The sequence below is a fragment of the Mus caroli genome, unplaced genomic scaffold (assembly GCF_978045245.1).
Source record: "Mus caroli unplaced genomic scaffold, Mus_caroli_1 scaffold_6, whole genome shotgun sequence".
Classification (NCBI taxonomy): Eukaryota; Metazoa; Chordata; class Mammalia; order Rodentia; family Muridae; genus Mus; species Mus caroli.
In genome coordinates, this window is record NW_028227261.1 from 21,050,959 (window position 1) to 21,066,308 (window position 15,350).

Consider the following 15,350-nt stretch of genomic DNA (forward strand, 5'->3'; position numbering starts at 1 on the left):
ACACACAGAGCACACAACAGAGCACACACACACACCCCTTTCATTCCTTTGTCTTGCTTTATCTCAGGCCTGCTCAAGTGCCAGCCTCTCCTGGTAACAGCAACATCCAAGGCCATCCCTGGGTGTGTATACATGTGGTGCACATACCCGAATTCAGGCCCATACATGTAATACAATAAACCTTTAAAAGTACCTTTAGACCATCCTCTGGGTTCCTGAAGCTACGCCTCCTGCCCTCATCTTGGAATCCATGAAGCTCTGACGCCCAGACCTAGAGCAGAGGCTGCAGGTTGAGTTAAAACCCTGTGCCCAGCCTCAGATGGAAGGCTCTCCTCTCCTTGTTCTCACCTGTCCCTGGGCTGTCTCCTCGCCCAGTGGGACTATTAGTAGGCTGTTAGGTCAACCCATGAGAGTTCCTAACCAGTCACTGTTCGCTCAGGAGTGCCACTACAAGAAGAAACCTTACAGGTCCCCTTTCCATATAGGAGCCCAGAGACATGAAAAGAAGCTGAGTGAGTGGCCTGAGGTCAGCAGTGGCCAGAGTTCAGAGCTGGATGGTGGCTCTCCACAGTGCTATGTGTGGCCCTTATGTACTGTGTCAGGCTCTGCCATATAGTAGGTGTTCAATAAATGGTGCTCGGTGGGGCTTTGTTTAGTTATTTTTGAAACAGGACCTCATATATCTTAGGAAGACTTGAATCCCTGATCCTCCTGCCTCCACCTCCTAAGTGTTGGGCTTATAGTTAGATATCCACACCCACACCAAGGATGGGGATCCAGGGCCCACACGTGGTAGGCAAGCACTCTCAGACTTCAGCCTCAGACCCTTGGTCAGTTTTAATCAATAAAGACATAGACTGGTTACAGCAAGGGACAGGCTTGGGATGTGGGGAAAGGACAGTGGAGAGATACAGGGGAGGCTGGGAAGGCCTGAGACTCAAGCAGGAAGTTTGGGGGGCGGGGTGAGGAGACTTCTGGGAAGTGAGCTGGGGACGTCAGGCCTGGGACCCCGGCAAAGGATCACCACTGCCTCCCCCCACCCCCCACCCCTGTGCTTGAAGATAAAACTCCAGACCCCATCTCTGTAGTACAAAGTCCTTTGTGATGCAGTGATCACCTCAATTTGAGTTCCTGTTCACAGGCCGTTCTCTGACCGCTCTGCTGTGCCTTACCCCTCAGGCCTTTACACGACGTTCTCTTCCACACACTATCCTCTCTCTTCTGGCCTTGGTCAGCCCCTCTCCATTCGTTAACACCCTGTCCAAATGACTCTGCCCTGCAGAGCCTTCCATGACACCCCTTGCTGGTCATACTCACTGTTCCCTGCCAGTGAGCCTCAAGGCTAAGTACTGTGGCTTATTCAGCTCTGTGGCTGGGTCCTTCAGCAGAGCTGGGACAAGGACAGCCACAAAGTGGTCACTGGAAAAAGCCTGTTCTGGTGTTGGTCCCAAGTCTCTGTTGGCCTGGAGGCCAAGGCCCAAGGAGATTACAAGAATAGCTCCTACTCCCCACGGGCTGGGATAGGTCAGTGCTCTAGGCTGAAAGGCCTGGGGACTCTGCAGGGTGACTAGTGGATGCTGCTGGCAAGGTCAAAGTTAGGGAGAGATGGCTATGGACAGAGTGCAAGCCTGCCAGGTTCTGTCTGCTGCCGCTCAGTAGATTCCCTTCCCAGGAGCTCTGAGAGAATCTGTCTCAGCATCGGGAGGATACTGGGCTGGCAATCCCTTCTGCTCTTAAGGCCTGCTACCTCTCCGGCGTTTTCAGCAGCCTTTGGCTTGTGGTCAACACAAACCCCCAGATCTTTTCCCAGGGATGGCTGCCAAGCCACATCTTGTACACTTGATTTATAGCACAGGTTCGATGAAGCTGTTCATGCGCCCCAGAAGCCAACAGGAGTAGGGTGATGGTTTCTGTACCCCTAGGAGGGAGCCTCCACGTGAATGGGGGTCTGTTCCCTGTCTCCCAGTTCCTGTTGTCTCATCCTTGTCCCCTGAGGTGCTCAAAGCTCAGTCCTTTCCAGTCATAGTGCCCAGAATCCAAGCAGACAAACCTTTCTGGAAGCAGAGGTTCCAGAAAGCACCCAAAAGAGACAGGGAGAGACATAGGCAGGTGTGGGAGGCTGAAAGCACTGGGTATGGCATCTGTGTGCCCTATGGATGGCATTGTATGACACTGAGCCTTGGTTATCATCTGTAGAATGATTCATATATTGACAAGTCCCAATATCACTGCAACAAACATTCCTGTTCGGAAGTCCCTTGTTCTCTCTGTCTGGACTCATAGACTAAGAACAAATAGGTACTTAACACCCAGTACCCTCCAGCTTACATCCGCTTACATGCGGAAAAGTACCTACAACTCCAAGGTTGGCCATATCTCGGTCGTCTCTCCGTCCTCCCATTGCCATTTATTTATTTTTATTTATTTATCTTTGAGACAATGACTGTATATAGTCCAGGGTGGCCTTGAACTAGGGGTCAGCCACCCAGATTCTTTGATTACAGACCTGAGTCACTGTACCTGGCTGAGGCATTAACTTTTACTTATTTATTTTAAGTCAGAGTTTCACAGAGCCTAGGTCAGCCTTAAACATGCTATGTAACCAAAAAAAAAAAAAAAATTGCCTTAAACTGGTCCTCCTTCCCCCACCTTCCAAGTTCTGAGGTTACGGGCAAGGTACTTGCTACTCCTAACTTGTGGGTGCTTGGCATCAGCCTGAAATCCTCCTGAGTGCTGGGTTGGTGCTCTACTAACCGAGCCATATCCCTAACTCCTATTTGTATGCTCTTGTCTTTTTCTTTTCAGTGCTGGGGTGGAACACAAGGCCTCGTGCACGCTCGGCAAGGACTCTCTTGCTATGCCATGGTCCCTCTTAGTCAAGGTGTTGCCTTTTAAATGCTATGGTCCTTCCATCGATCACCCTAGCACCCCTTTCCCAGCTCCCACGTCTCTGCTGCCACCATCACATCAGACACATTGTTTCCATGGTCCCTGGTCTCTTCCCTGTCTCACTCCCTAGATTTTCCCTTCCATGAGGGCAGGCAGGGTCCACAGCTCCTTACTCCAGCCCCAACACCTGCCCCAAGCTACACAGTACTGGGAATTTTAGAACATCCTAGTGGAGTCTCAGTGGGAAGGCATGCATGCTCAGGAAGGCAGAAAGAGCGTTGTTTATTCTCCATCATGGACAAAGTGCTGATCCCTTGCTGGGCCTCAGTTTCCCTCATTGTCAAATGAGACTAAGGAGAGAAACTTCTCCTCCAAGTCCATTTGACAGGGGACAGAACACTGCGTGATAGGCCGAAGAAGCCACCTGCCAGGAATCTCTCTCACTCTGCCAATGTCACCACTGGCCTGGAAAAATAAAATAAAATAAAATAAAATAACCTCCCCACACAGGCCAGGGCCTGTGAGCCGACACACCCACCCTGGCCCCGTGACAGGGCCTGAAAGGTGTGTAGCAGCTGCCTCCCTGGGTGTCCCGGGTTTGTTGGCTTAACTTAGTTCACCAAGCAGGTAAAAAATTCCAAACATGTTCTCTGCTGACAGCTAATTGTGTCCTTTATTAATGAGCCTGGTTTGCTTGGGGCAGGGGTAGGAGACAGGCCAGCCCCAGTCCAGGGCTCCCTCAGGTGGGGTCAGGACCAAATTTCTGGATCCAGTCACAGAGTGACTACTGCAGGAGGTGACCCAAGGAGAACCCTCCAGCTGGAGAGGGGAGCTGAGCCTCCTTAGGACCCCCCAGCCCCAGCAGGGGTGACAGCGCCAACAGAGTGATGTAGGGACTTTGGAATCTGGTGGCCCAGGGTCTGGATTTCAGCGTGGCCACTGAGGTTCAGTGAGCCATACAAGGGATACTGACAGCTCTCCCGCCCACTCTGACACCATGTCTGGGACACCAGGCCCCATCTCTGTGACCCACCCTAACACCTGTCAATACAGCAACCACATGTGCCTGGGGGCTTGGGGCTGCCCCTACCAGATGTGCCAAGCTTTCTGGACATATCCGGCTTCCCCTTGGGCGCACGGTGATTATTATTTAACACTCAACATTCCGGCAGACAGCACATCCCAGCATTAGGCAGCAGCAGTCTGTAGAGGCTTACCACCCGTAGAGTCTCCACCTGGGGGTGACAGGGACAGCCAACCCTTCCCTTTCCTCAGAAGGATGTATTGTGACATTAACTCAGTGATAGGAGAGAGAGCTTAACCCAGGCACAGATCAGCATGTGCAAAGGCCCTGAGGCTAGAGACATGCTATGGGACTTTATTTAGTCCATTGAGGAAGAGAGCAAGAGAGGTTAGTTATTGATTTTTACTGCAACTAAGGTGGGACTTTTGGAAGTTCCTAAACAGAGCCTCCTGAGTTTCTTCCTTGTCTTTGGGATATCTACTCCTCCACACACATCCCTACTTCTCCACACACCCTCACCCCTACCTCCACAGCCCCACCCCTACAACCACCCACAGCCTCACCCCTACCTCTACAACCCCACTCCTAAAACACCCACAGCCTCACCCCTATCTCTACAGCCTCACCCCTACAACCACCCACACAGACTCACTCCTACCCCCCCAGCCTCACCCCTACTCCCACCTATAGCCCCATCCCTACCCCTGAAGCCCACCCCTATAACCACCCATAGCCTTACCCTTACAACCACCTATAGTCCCATCTCTACTCCCATTCACAGCCCCACCTCTCCCCCACCACACACACACTACGGAGATCCACCAGCAGCTCCTAAAAGTAGAACGGAAGGAGGATGAGGGCAAATGCCAGTCACATTGTCAGGAGGCACAGTTCTGAGTCCTTTCTCTTCTGTCTCTCTTTCTCCACAGTGACTTACTAGGTGGCCTTGCTTAGGTAAGTTACTGGCCCTGCCTGGGTGGTGGAGTCTACAGTCATAAAACATGCTAGATACTTAGACAGCAGATCCTAAAAGGCTCTGTAAATTTGATCTCTCCAGACCTCCTCCTACCTCTCCAGCATCACCTACCTCCCAAGGGCCTTGAACTTCATGCTTCAGCAACCCTGCACTATTCGGAGTTCCCTACATACACCGTACCCTTTCCCACCCGAGCCTCTGCAGAGCTGAGCCGTCTGCCTGCCAAGCCTTCTCCCACCAGCAGATTCTGTTTAAACAGACTTCTCTACCTTGGAGGACCTCTCTTCCAGGGCATACAATTTCTTGATGCTCCAGGGAAATTTCCCACACCTCCAGCCCGGGATAGAAAGAATATGGAAGAAAGTGAATGCAGGGTTAGAGTCGCCTTCCAGTCCAGCTACAGCACAAACTGGCCAGATGTTCAGCCTCTGTTTTCTCATCTGTGAAATGAACATCTTTCCCACTCTCAGGGTCAAGGTGAAGATACATCGTGTCCTAAGCCCCTGCCCCAAACCACCACCTGGTAGCTGCTATGATCCTTTACAGAGGGACGGCACAGAAGGGCTGCAAGGGTGATCTGGGTGGCCTGTGTGGCCCCAGATCTCTGGCACAGCTCCAGCTCTGTCCTCTCCCATAACCTTGCAGCCCAGGGGTTGTGAATGTTGTTTAGCCCTCCTGTCCATGGCTCCCTCCTCCATGAAGGCTGGTCAGCCTCTGCACCAGAGCCTGAAGCAACCACAACCACACGGCCCTTAGAAATGTCCTTAATTGCTTCAGTGCGGGGAGTCACCCTGCAGGCAGATAATTAAAAAGTTCAGAGCTTGATTAATTGAGAGGAAATTGGAGGAATGGGGCTGCCTGCTGGGTGGGTAGGAGCTCTGGCCTCTTGGTGGGGAGCTGGGATATCTTGAAGGGAGGCAGGCTGTCAGGGACCAAGGGCCTGACACAGGGTCCAGGAACTGGAAGAACTGAGCTGCCAAATGTCCCCGGCCACCTATGGAGGCTGTGGGAGCCCATGCCTAGCTTTCCCAAACACTATGAGCACTGTCCCTTCATGTCACCACAGAAGACCAGAGAACAGCACTCCAGGACACACACACTAGCCATCAGACTTGAGGGCAGACACTCAGGGAGCTGATATAGGGTGCTGAGTCTGTGGTTCAGGGGCTGCCCTCAAGTGGCTCCAGCTGGGCAGGGCAAGAAGGTGGGGTTCTTAGAGAGCCAGGGGTGTGGAAGGGGATTTGTGGGATCCAGAGTAGACCAAAGACCCTAGTCCACAGGTAGGTAAACTAGCTAGCCTTAGACATAAGTCTCTACCTTCCAGGGCTATAACCACCCCCCAGGCCCTTGGCTACAAGTGACATTTTACAGGACACTTCCTCTCCTCCGTTTTCTCACTTCTAAAATGACAACACCGATATCCAGGCCTGGTGGTCTAGAGCTGTAATACCAGTTGCTTGGATGTTTATGGCAGGGAGGTTATAAGGTTAAGGCCTATCTGGGCTGGGGAGTGAGTCTTAAAACACACAATAAAACCAGGGATGTCGATCAGTGGCAGAGTGCTTGCCTGGTGTGTGAAGGTCCTTGGGTTCAAACCACAGTCCTGCAAGAAGAAAATAAAGTGTCACCTCCTTGTATACATGGCAATCATGAGTCATGTGTAGCTGGACACAAGTGTCACCTCCTTGTATACAGGGCAATTGTGAGTCATGTGTAGCTGGACACAAGTGTTACCTCCTTGTATACATGGCAATTGTGAGTCATGTATAGCTGGACACAAGTGTCACCTCCTTGTATACATGGCAATTGTGAGTCATGTGTAGCTGGACACAAGTGTCACCTCCTTGTATACAGGACAATCGTGAGTCGTGTGTAGCTGGACACGTTCCTGTCCAGCCCCAGGTGCAGCTGGGCCCTCAGGGATGTCAAGGATGCTTCTCTGACTACCAGAAACTTCAGTGTGACTTCCCAATAGTGTCAAAGGACCCAGTTGGGCATTCTGCCTGGCTTGTCCCAGAGAACTGAGTACCGCAGCCGGTATGAGCCGGTGAGTTGCCAGTGGGTGGTCACCGATCCTAAACCTGATGTCACAACCAGAAACACTATTCCAGGAAAACCTTTCTCGGCATAAAATTACACAGAAAGCCCCGTTGAATGCCCTTCGGGTGATACACGCAAGGTGCGTGTGAACATGAATGAATGTCGTGTTCAGACTTGGGTCTCAGGATCTCATTGCCTCTATGCAAATATTCGACAGTCTGAACTCGGAAACCCTTCTGAGCCCGAAGAGTTTCTGGCAAGAGCGCCCCTGCCTCCATCACAGTGGCAAGCGCCGTTTTATACTCTCCACAGGTCCAGCATCGACCCAGGGTCTACACTGCTAGCTCATTTCATCTCCTCTGAGAGATTCAAGGCCCGCATTGTCAGTCTCCTCACTGCTGCTTCACAAAACTAAGGCCCAAAGAGGTGAGGTAATGCACCTGAAGTCACACAGTTAACAAGGGGTTGGACCAGACCCGCACCAACTTGACCAAACTCATCAGAGTTCTGCTCGGGGAGGGAAGGCCTTTTCCAGTGTCACCCGGAGCCTTCTATGCAGAGCACCCCCCCTCCCCCCGCCCAAAATGAAACTCTTTCCAAGCGCCCCTCCCCCGACCCACCCAGAACATCAGGCCTGACTAAGCACTTGATTCCAAATGGCATCAGTCATCTTTGGGACTAAACCAGCATCCCCCTGAAGAAGGGGCAGAAGCGGCAGACCAGCCACCAAGGATCACTTGGTGCCAATTAGCAGACCCACCATGCCAGGCCCAGATGGAGCCCTGCCTCGACCGGCTTGGGCCTTACTTGGTCAATTATCACCTATCCCCAGAGCCCAGGGGGCAGGCGGGGAGAAAATCTGTTTCCTTACAATCCCCTCCTGTCTCCGGCCGGCTGCCATCCGCTCTCCTGGCCGGGCACTCTGGGCATCTGCAGAAGGCAGGAGCAGACTGGCTGCCTGGATGGATGTCCTGGGCTGGAGGGCAGAGCTCTGCCTCTGTCCTGCTGGGTAACTGTCCTCAATAAGATAGTCTCCAAGCCTGGCATTTGACACTTGACCTTGTGATGGTTTTCCTGACTGGTGGTATTTGCGCACAAGGATTCAGAATTACTTCAAAGGAAAAGTCTAACCCTGCCATTTTCTAGCTATGTGACCTTACAGTGGCTAGTCACTGAGCCTAAGTTTCTTTGGTTTGCTTTAAGATAAGGTTTCTTTATGTAGCCCCAGCTGTCCTGGAACTCACACTGTAGACCAGGCTGACCTTGAACAAAGGAATTTGCATGCCTCTGCCTCCTAAGTGCTGGGATTAAAGGCATGGGCTACCTCTGCCCAGCTCCTGTGTGTGTGTGTGTGTGTGTGTGTGTGTGTGTGTGTGCGCGCGCGCGCACGCATGTGTGCATGTGTGTGTGCGTGTGTGCACGTGTGCACGTGTGCATGCACGTGTGTGTGTGCGCATGTGTGTGTGCGTGTGTGTGTGTGTGCATGTGTTGGGGTGTTCCTGCCAAGGCATTCATGTTGGGGGGGTGTCAAAGGTCAACCTGCTGAGATTGAGTCTATCCTTGCACCATGCGGGTCCCAAGGATCTTACTCACTAAGCCATTTGCTGCCCCCAGTTTCCTTTTCTATAAAATCCAAATGATTTACCAGCACTGGTGTACAATAACATGAATCAAGTGAGAGAATCCAGGCCATGCCAGTTTGAGCACTGGCCCAGCCCAGAGAAGGCTCTGGAAAGAGGCAGTTCTGCTGTTACAGCTTGCTGGGGGGCTTTGAGTCCCCAGTGCCCCAAAGAGAACAGGTCCTGAGTTCAGGCACTTTGTGTGTGTCCTTCCATCTGACCCGTGGGAGCTGCTCATCCTTCTAGTGGAATCCATTGGCACACCTACTATGTGCCAGGTGCTGAGGCTCAGTCCTTCCCCATCCACCACTCACCAGCCAGTAGACCATGTCATCTCACCCAGTGGGACTGGCCCTGGTTTGTACCAGAGAGCTTAGCAGAGCCAGCTGTGCACGCCTCTAACAGCACCAGAGACCCTGACCTCAAGCCGGTCACACGGAATTGGCTCTTGCAGAAGCCCACACAATACAGGAACAGCAGTGTGAGTCGAGCTTCTCACTTGCTAGCCAGCTGGTTGGTTTAGCAGTCACCATTGGAGGTAGAACAGGTCTGTGTTGGCTGGAAGCCTGAGCTGGCGACAGGGCAGAGATGGAGGGAGGGGGTGTGGGAGATGCCCTCAGGAGAAAGGAGCAGGTTGTGCAGGCCAGGGTACCAAAGGACCTGTGATTGGATGAGAGGTGGCCAGCAGAGCTGGAGAAGTGTCTGATGGGAGCAGAGATGTGGCTCCGTTGGTAGAATGTTTGCCAATCATGCACGCAGCACCGAATAAATCAGGTATGGTGGCACATACACACACTATAATCACTCAGGAGGTGGGTGCAGGAGGATTAGATGTTCAAGGTCATCTTCAGCTACAAGGTGAGTTCTAAACCTGGACTACAGGAGAAAAACAAAGTAAATGTCCAATGGAACTGTGAACCCTCCCTGAGGTCTGTCCAATGGGGCTGTGAGCCCTCCCTGCTGGCCTCAGACTTTGAGTCCCCTACTGGGGACTCAACACTTTGAATTTAAGAACTAGGAAATAAAAATCTGGTCACCTTAGCAGACAGGATCAGAAGACAGAGAAAGCCAGCAGCAGGCATGAGTCTGTCTGTGGCACTGAAGTGGTCTGATAGGTCATGAAGATGCTGGTGGCCTGGCATCTCTTCCTGCATCTCAGCCCTGTGAAGCATTCTCCGTTCAGCCAACCACCACCCTTCTGGGGTCCCACTGGGGTTGGGAGTGTTTGTAGTACCTCCAGGGATCACACGCATACACACACACACACACACACACACACACACACACACACACGGGACTTGCAAGACCCTGGTCTGCTTTCTAACGCTGACACAAGCTGAGGGTCACTGAAGGGAAGTGGAATCCAAGGCCAGCTCTGTTTTGGCGTTTTAACAGTAGTCTAGCCAGCCTTTCTAAGTCGGTAACCTTTGAGTAGATTAGATGAGGCATCAGGCAGGGGGTACAGCTTAGCAGATGCCTGGAAGTGAAGCTACTGGCAGGAACCAATGGCAGGAGCCCTGTGGTAGGAAACCGCCAGGAGACACTTGGAGTTGACCCCCGGGGCCTTGTGGCTTTATTCTGAGTTAAACAATGTTTAGCCCGCTGAGCTAGTGTCCAGCAGATCCCTGTGTTAACCGTGGAGGGCTGGCAGGGAGATCCCTGGGCACTGAGCACGTTGACTTGCTTGCTCCGCACCCAGGCCTCACCTTCCTGAGATGTTGCACGTGACATCCAAGGGTTGGGGGATAGGAGCCAGCCCAGACCTCTCTCTTGGGGGCTCAGGGGAGAAGAGAGAACTAAGTCTTAAGAGCTTTGTCTGTTTCCTTTTCCCCTGAGCCTCAGTTTCCCCAAATGCCAACAGAAGTCTTGAGCTGGTGTTCTTCCCAGTGCTCATTCATCCATCCTAGTGACTGGCAAGATCTCTAAGATAAACAGCCCAGCTGGGCACATAGATTCATAAGAAAGCCATTAAGACAGACACTCAGGAAGACTTCCTGGAGTAGGTACCATTGACCCAATGACCAAGGGAGAGCAGCCCTGGCGGCAAGGGCAGGAAGCATGGTGTGGGCACCGCAGGTGAATGAATATAGAGGGGTGGACATCGAGGCAGGGGAGATGGGCGGGTGGACCTAGCATGAGGTCTTCAGGGGCTCTGAAGAGCTTGGGCTCCCTGGGGTGGCATCTGAGATAGCAGCTGCACAGGGAGGCATTGAGCACACACCTCTGAATTTACCTGCCCAGAAGGGCACACACGCAGGGGTTTTAGTGCATTCCTGGGGCCATGCAAACACTGCTACAGTCAATTTCAGAATGTTCTCATGGCCCCCAAAGTCAGCCTGTTATCCATTAGCAGGCTTCCCATTCTCCCCTGTCAGCCACACATCGACTTCCTGTCTCTTCAGATGTGTCTCTCATGCGCCTATTTCCTATAAATGGAATCCTACTTTTGTGACCGGCTTCATTGAGAGAGTACAATGTTTTCAAGGTTCCCCGGTGGGAGCGCAGCCCTGGGCTTCGTTCCTTTTTGCAGCCAAATAATATTCCATTGTCTGCCTCTGTGCCTCTTTCAGTAACATAGAACAACTTTGTATTTTAGAAAGCCGGCTGGGAGAGATTGGGCAGGAGGAGGCCAGATGGCACTGCGATGCCAAGGAGTGGGTGGGAAGAGCTTTCTAGATGCCTGCAGGGGTGGGAGCTGGCCAAGAAGAGGCAGGCATGGGACCCTGCTGCGGAGGGAAGACCTGGTAATTGTGTGGCTACAGGGGGTGGGAAGAGGGGAGGTGCAGGCAGGGAAGAAGAGGGGGTGGTCTTGGGGACTGGATGGAGAGTGAAGTGACCTCCCAGGCTGAAGGGGACCGGGTTTGAGGAAGTTGAGGGACTGGGGGTGGCTGGTGAAGAGGTGACTGGGAAGCCGGATAGGGTCAGGGTGGCCCAGGACACGCTAACCCAGCACAGCAGCTGGGAAGATGGTCCAGATGGAGGCCTGGCATGGCACAGAGAGGAGAGAGCAGCCACCTGCCAGGCAGCTGGGAACTGGCCAGCAGATGGAGCAGGCACTGAGAGTTGTACATGCTCTGATGAGGGAGCCAGGAAGAGCCCAAGCTTGGGGCTAAATCCTTTAGTATCGGTAGGACAGTCCTAGACCCTCCCACAAGCCCCTAATGCAGAGAAGGACACAAAGTCTGAGAGGCTAACCCTGGGCCGGTGCCAATCCACAGCCGCTACGGCTGGATGGCCTCAGATCCCTGGGCCATGCCAAGATGGTGGCCCCATCTTGATCCACAGCAGTGAGGGCTGATGACTGAGGAGGAGTCGGGTCCACAAAGCCAGAACTGCAGAGATGCCCAGAGTAGCAACTGTTGATCCATCTGCTCTCCACTAAGACTCGGGGACTGTGGGTGAGAAAAGAAGTCACTCTGGACTCTTAAGGCTGGGTGCGAACAGACGAGGCCTCCAAGACAGATGGCCTGGGGCCGAACCCCCCTCTGCCACCAAAGCCAGATCCTGGGACAGTGGCTTTCCCTCTGGTCCTAGGACAGTGGCTTTCCCTCTGGTCCTGGGACAGTGGCTTTCCCTCTGGTCCTGGGACAGTGGCTTTCCCTCTGGTCCTGGGACAGTGGTTTTCCCTCTTCATGCTTTAACTCCCTGTCTGGATGCAGAAGAGGCAGGGTGACAGCTAGCTCGGGCTCAGTAAGTTTCCAAAGATTGGAATGACCAAATCCTAGGACAGAGCTAACGCCAGGGGACTCAGAGCTGTTACTATGCATGTTAGTCATGAGCACACCCCCCATCCCCCCACCCCCCACACCTCTACCCCATCTCTACCATAGGATTGCGCTGTCACTGGAGCTACCGAAGCCTGGTTGTTTGTGATGAAGTCCTTTCTAACCCCTTGTGGTCCTACAGGGCCTGGTCAGGATAGCATGAGCCACAGTGGCCAATGATTAGCTTGGTTGCATTGCCAACCTGTGTCCTGAAGCAAGCAGGAGAGGCAGGCCTGAGAGGGGCTGTTTTCTGATGCCCATAGGGAGTTGTGCTGGGCTTGGTACTGAGCAGAGCCCACCCACTCCCTGTCTCAGGTGCTTTGTACCACTGAGCTCAGAGAGGTCAGCTATGGCATCCATGGTCACTCAGCAGCTTGGTTTTGAACAGGTAACTGTGTATCTATGCCAAGATTGTTCCTTCGCGCAGCAGGGAGCTGGCAGATTGCTCTCGGCAGCACTAACTGCTGTTTTACAGACACGGAAGTCGGGTGGGTCACGCTACACACTCAGGTGGATATGAATTCAGCAGGCGGCCTGCTCCCTGTAAACCATGCTCACTGCCATCCCAACCTCTTATTCTCTGAAGCTCTCTTCCCACTGAAGCATTTATGCAGCGCTTGCTGAATACAGCTTCTCAGCTAGGCAGACAAGGCAAGCAACAGTTAATGAGGTGCAGCTTCAGTTCTGGGGCAGCTAAAAAAATGGCCAGGAAACCCTGTATGTACATGGGTAATTATGTCAGGAGGGTGAATTTGGGGTTTGTCTCAAGCCCCAGGAAAGGCAGGATCTCTATCCTGGAGGCTCAGCCAGGGAAAGATGTGTTGCTAAGACTAGGACTTGAAAGGTAAACACCAAACAGCAGGGCTGGAAAGACGAATTAGGATGATTTATGTTAGCTGTCTGTAGACAAGGAAATGGATGTTCAGAGAGGTACAGTCACCTGCTAAAAGTCACACAGCACCTAGGTAAACTAGCAGCATTTCATCCCAGAGAGCTTTTCCTCTGAAGTTCTTTTCCCTCCACCTCTTCACATAGACAGAGGTTGAGAGGGCAGGGCCCAACTACCAACCTCTGGATTTTCTTCCCAGGCCAGCAAAACAGGTATATGGATTTGAACCCATCCACACTCACATGGCAGTCGAACCTAACCCATGCATGCCCTGGCTACAAGGTCACTGGCTCATCAAGAGTGGGAGAACCCAGACGGCTAGGTGCTGCCTGAGTGTAGACACTGCCCCCTCAGGTTGAGCTCGGTACTGCAAGCCCCCCCCCTCCTTTTTTTACACATTTACTAAACTTTACATGGTGCGTAGCCTGGTATGGGCTTGTGTCAGGCATCACATGTGCATGTATAGAATGCTCACCTCAGACCCAGATAGTTCTCTGTGACTCCAGAAGTTTCCTCAGTGTGTACCAGGTCACTCAGGGTATGGTCTGACTGCCCAGCACTCTATATCAAACCATGTCTATGATCTAGAGCCCAGTTACCTGGTTACAGCTAACCAGGTTAGGAATCCAAACTTCATCAAGCCTCTCCAGGCTGAGGAACAGATGGTCCAGCACAATGAAGGGTGATTGCTGAGGGCACTGAACCCACAAGCAGCTTCAGAGACAAACAAACAGGTCTTCTAGAAACCCTGGGCCAGAGCCGGGCTGCCATGCTGAGACCCCAGAACTTCAGGAGCTAGGTTTCCAGGATCACAGCTAGGGCTATCTCCTCATACTACAGCCTCTCTCTGTCTTGCCTGGGCTCCTTGGTGACCCTCCCTGTGTCCTTTTCCAGGTTGTCCATCAGGAACCTTCAAGGCCAACCAAGGGGATGAAGCCTGCACCCACTGTCCCATCAACAGCCGCACCACCTCCGAGGGTGCCACCAACTGTGTATGCCGCAACGGCTACTACAGGGCCGACCTGGACCCCTTAGACATGCCTTGCACAAGTACGTCTTCTCCTGCCCCCAATCGACCCACAGGAAGGCTTGGAGCAAGGGGAATGGCCACAGAGCAGCCGAGCACCTAGGGGAGGGAACAGAAAGCTGGCTCTGTGTTGGCATGTAGCCTGTGCCCCTTCCACTCAGTCATGTGAGGATAAAGTCAAGGTCTTGACTCACAGAGGGGCAGGAGGAGGCTTGGTGTTGTGCACTCAGTGTCTGAGCTGAGTAGTGTTCTACCCCTACCTCAGTCAGGGATGACACTCACAGGGCTGACCCCAGTGACTTAGACATATAGACCTGTTCTGTCGTGTTAAAGGGCTCAAAGGGCTCAGAAAGGTGACTTCATGGTGGCTTCTAAGGCGTGCGCCTTTCCCCACAAGGTCAATTCTAATACTGCTGCTTAAGCTCCAGCAGTACACACACACACACACACACACATATACACACACACATACACACACACATAAACACACACATACACACATATACACACACACATAAACACACACATATACACATAAACACACACATATACACATATACACATACACACATAAACACGCATACATACACACATACACACACATACACACATACATATACACACATACACACACATATACACATACATACACAGATACACATACACACACATACATATACATACACACACATACACACACACACAAATACATACACACATAAACACACACATATACACATACCCATGTACACACACATACACACTAGGCAGCAGAAAGGAGAAAAAGTCATGATGTAGCCATCTATCTCCATGTATAACTCCAGAGATCTTGGGGGAAGATGGCTCGGTGGGTAAGGCCACTTGATCTACAACATGAGGACCTGAGTTCAAATCCCTGGCACCCACATAAGAGGCCAGACACCAGAAGTGGAGGGAGTGGAGACTGGCTGATCCCAGGAGCTAGCTAGCCAGCCAGCCTTGTGGAATAGTGAGCTTCAGGTCATTGGGAGACCCGGCCTCAAAGTGAGGCAGAGAGTGATAGAGGAAGACATCGCTTGCTCTGACCTCCACGTGGGCATTCACATACCCACACCCTCATATGCATGCAACACACCTACACAC

At 52.4% G+C, this 15,350-nt stretch overlaps 1 protein-coding gene across 4 annotated transcripts in view; it reads left to right on the forward strand.

The window, feature by feature from the left end:
* Positions 1-15,350, forward strand: part of Ephb2 (EPH receptor B2) — a 182,268-nt gene that overhangs the window by 125,284 nt on the left and 41,634 nt on the right. For all 4 annotated transcript variants that reach the window (XM_021159261.3, XM_021159263.3, XM_029476643.2 and 1 more), the window contains exon 4: positions 14,096-14,251. In XM_021159261.3, the coding sequence (XP_021014920.1) occupies positions 14,096-14,251 (156 nt within the window). The remainder of the gene's footprint in view (positions 1-14,095; positions 14,252-15,350) is intronic.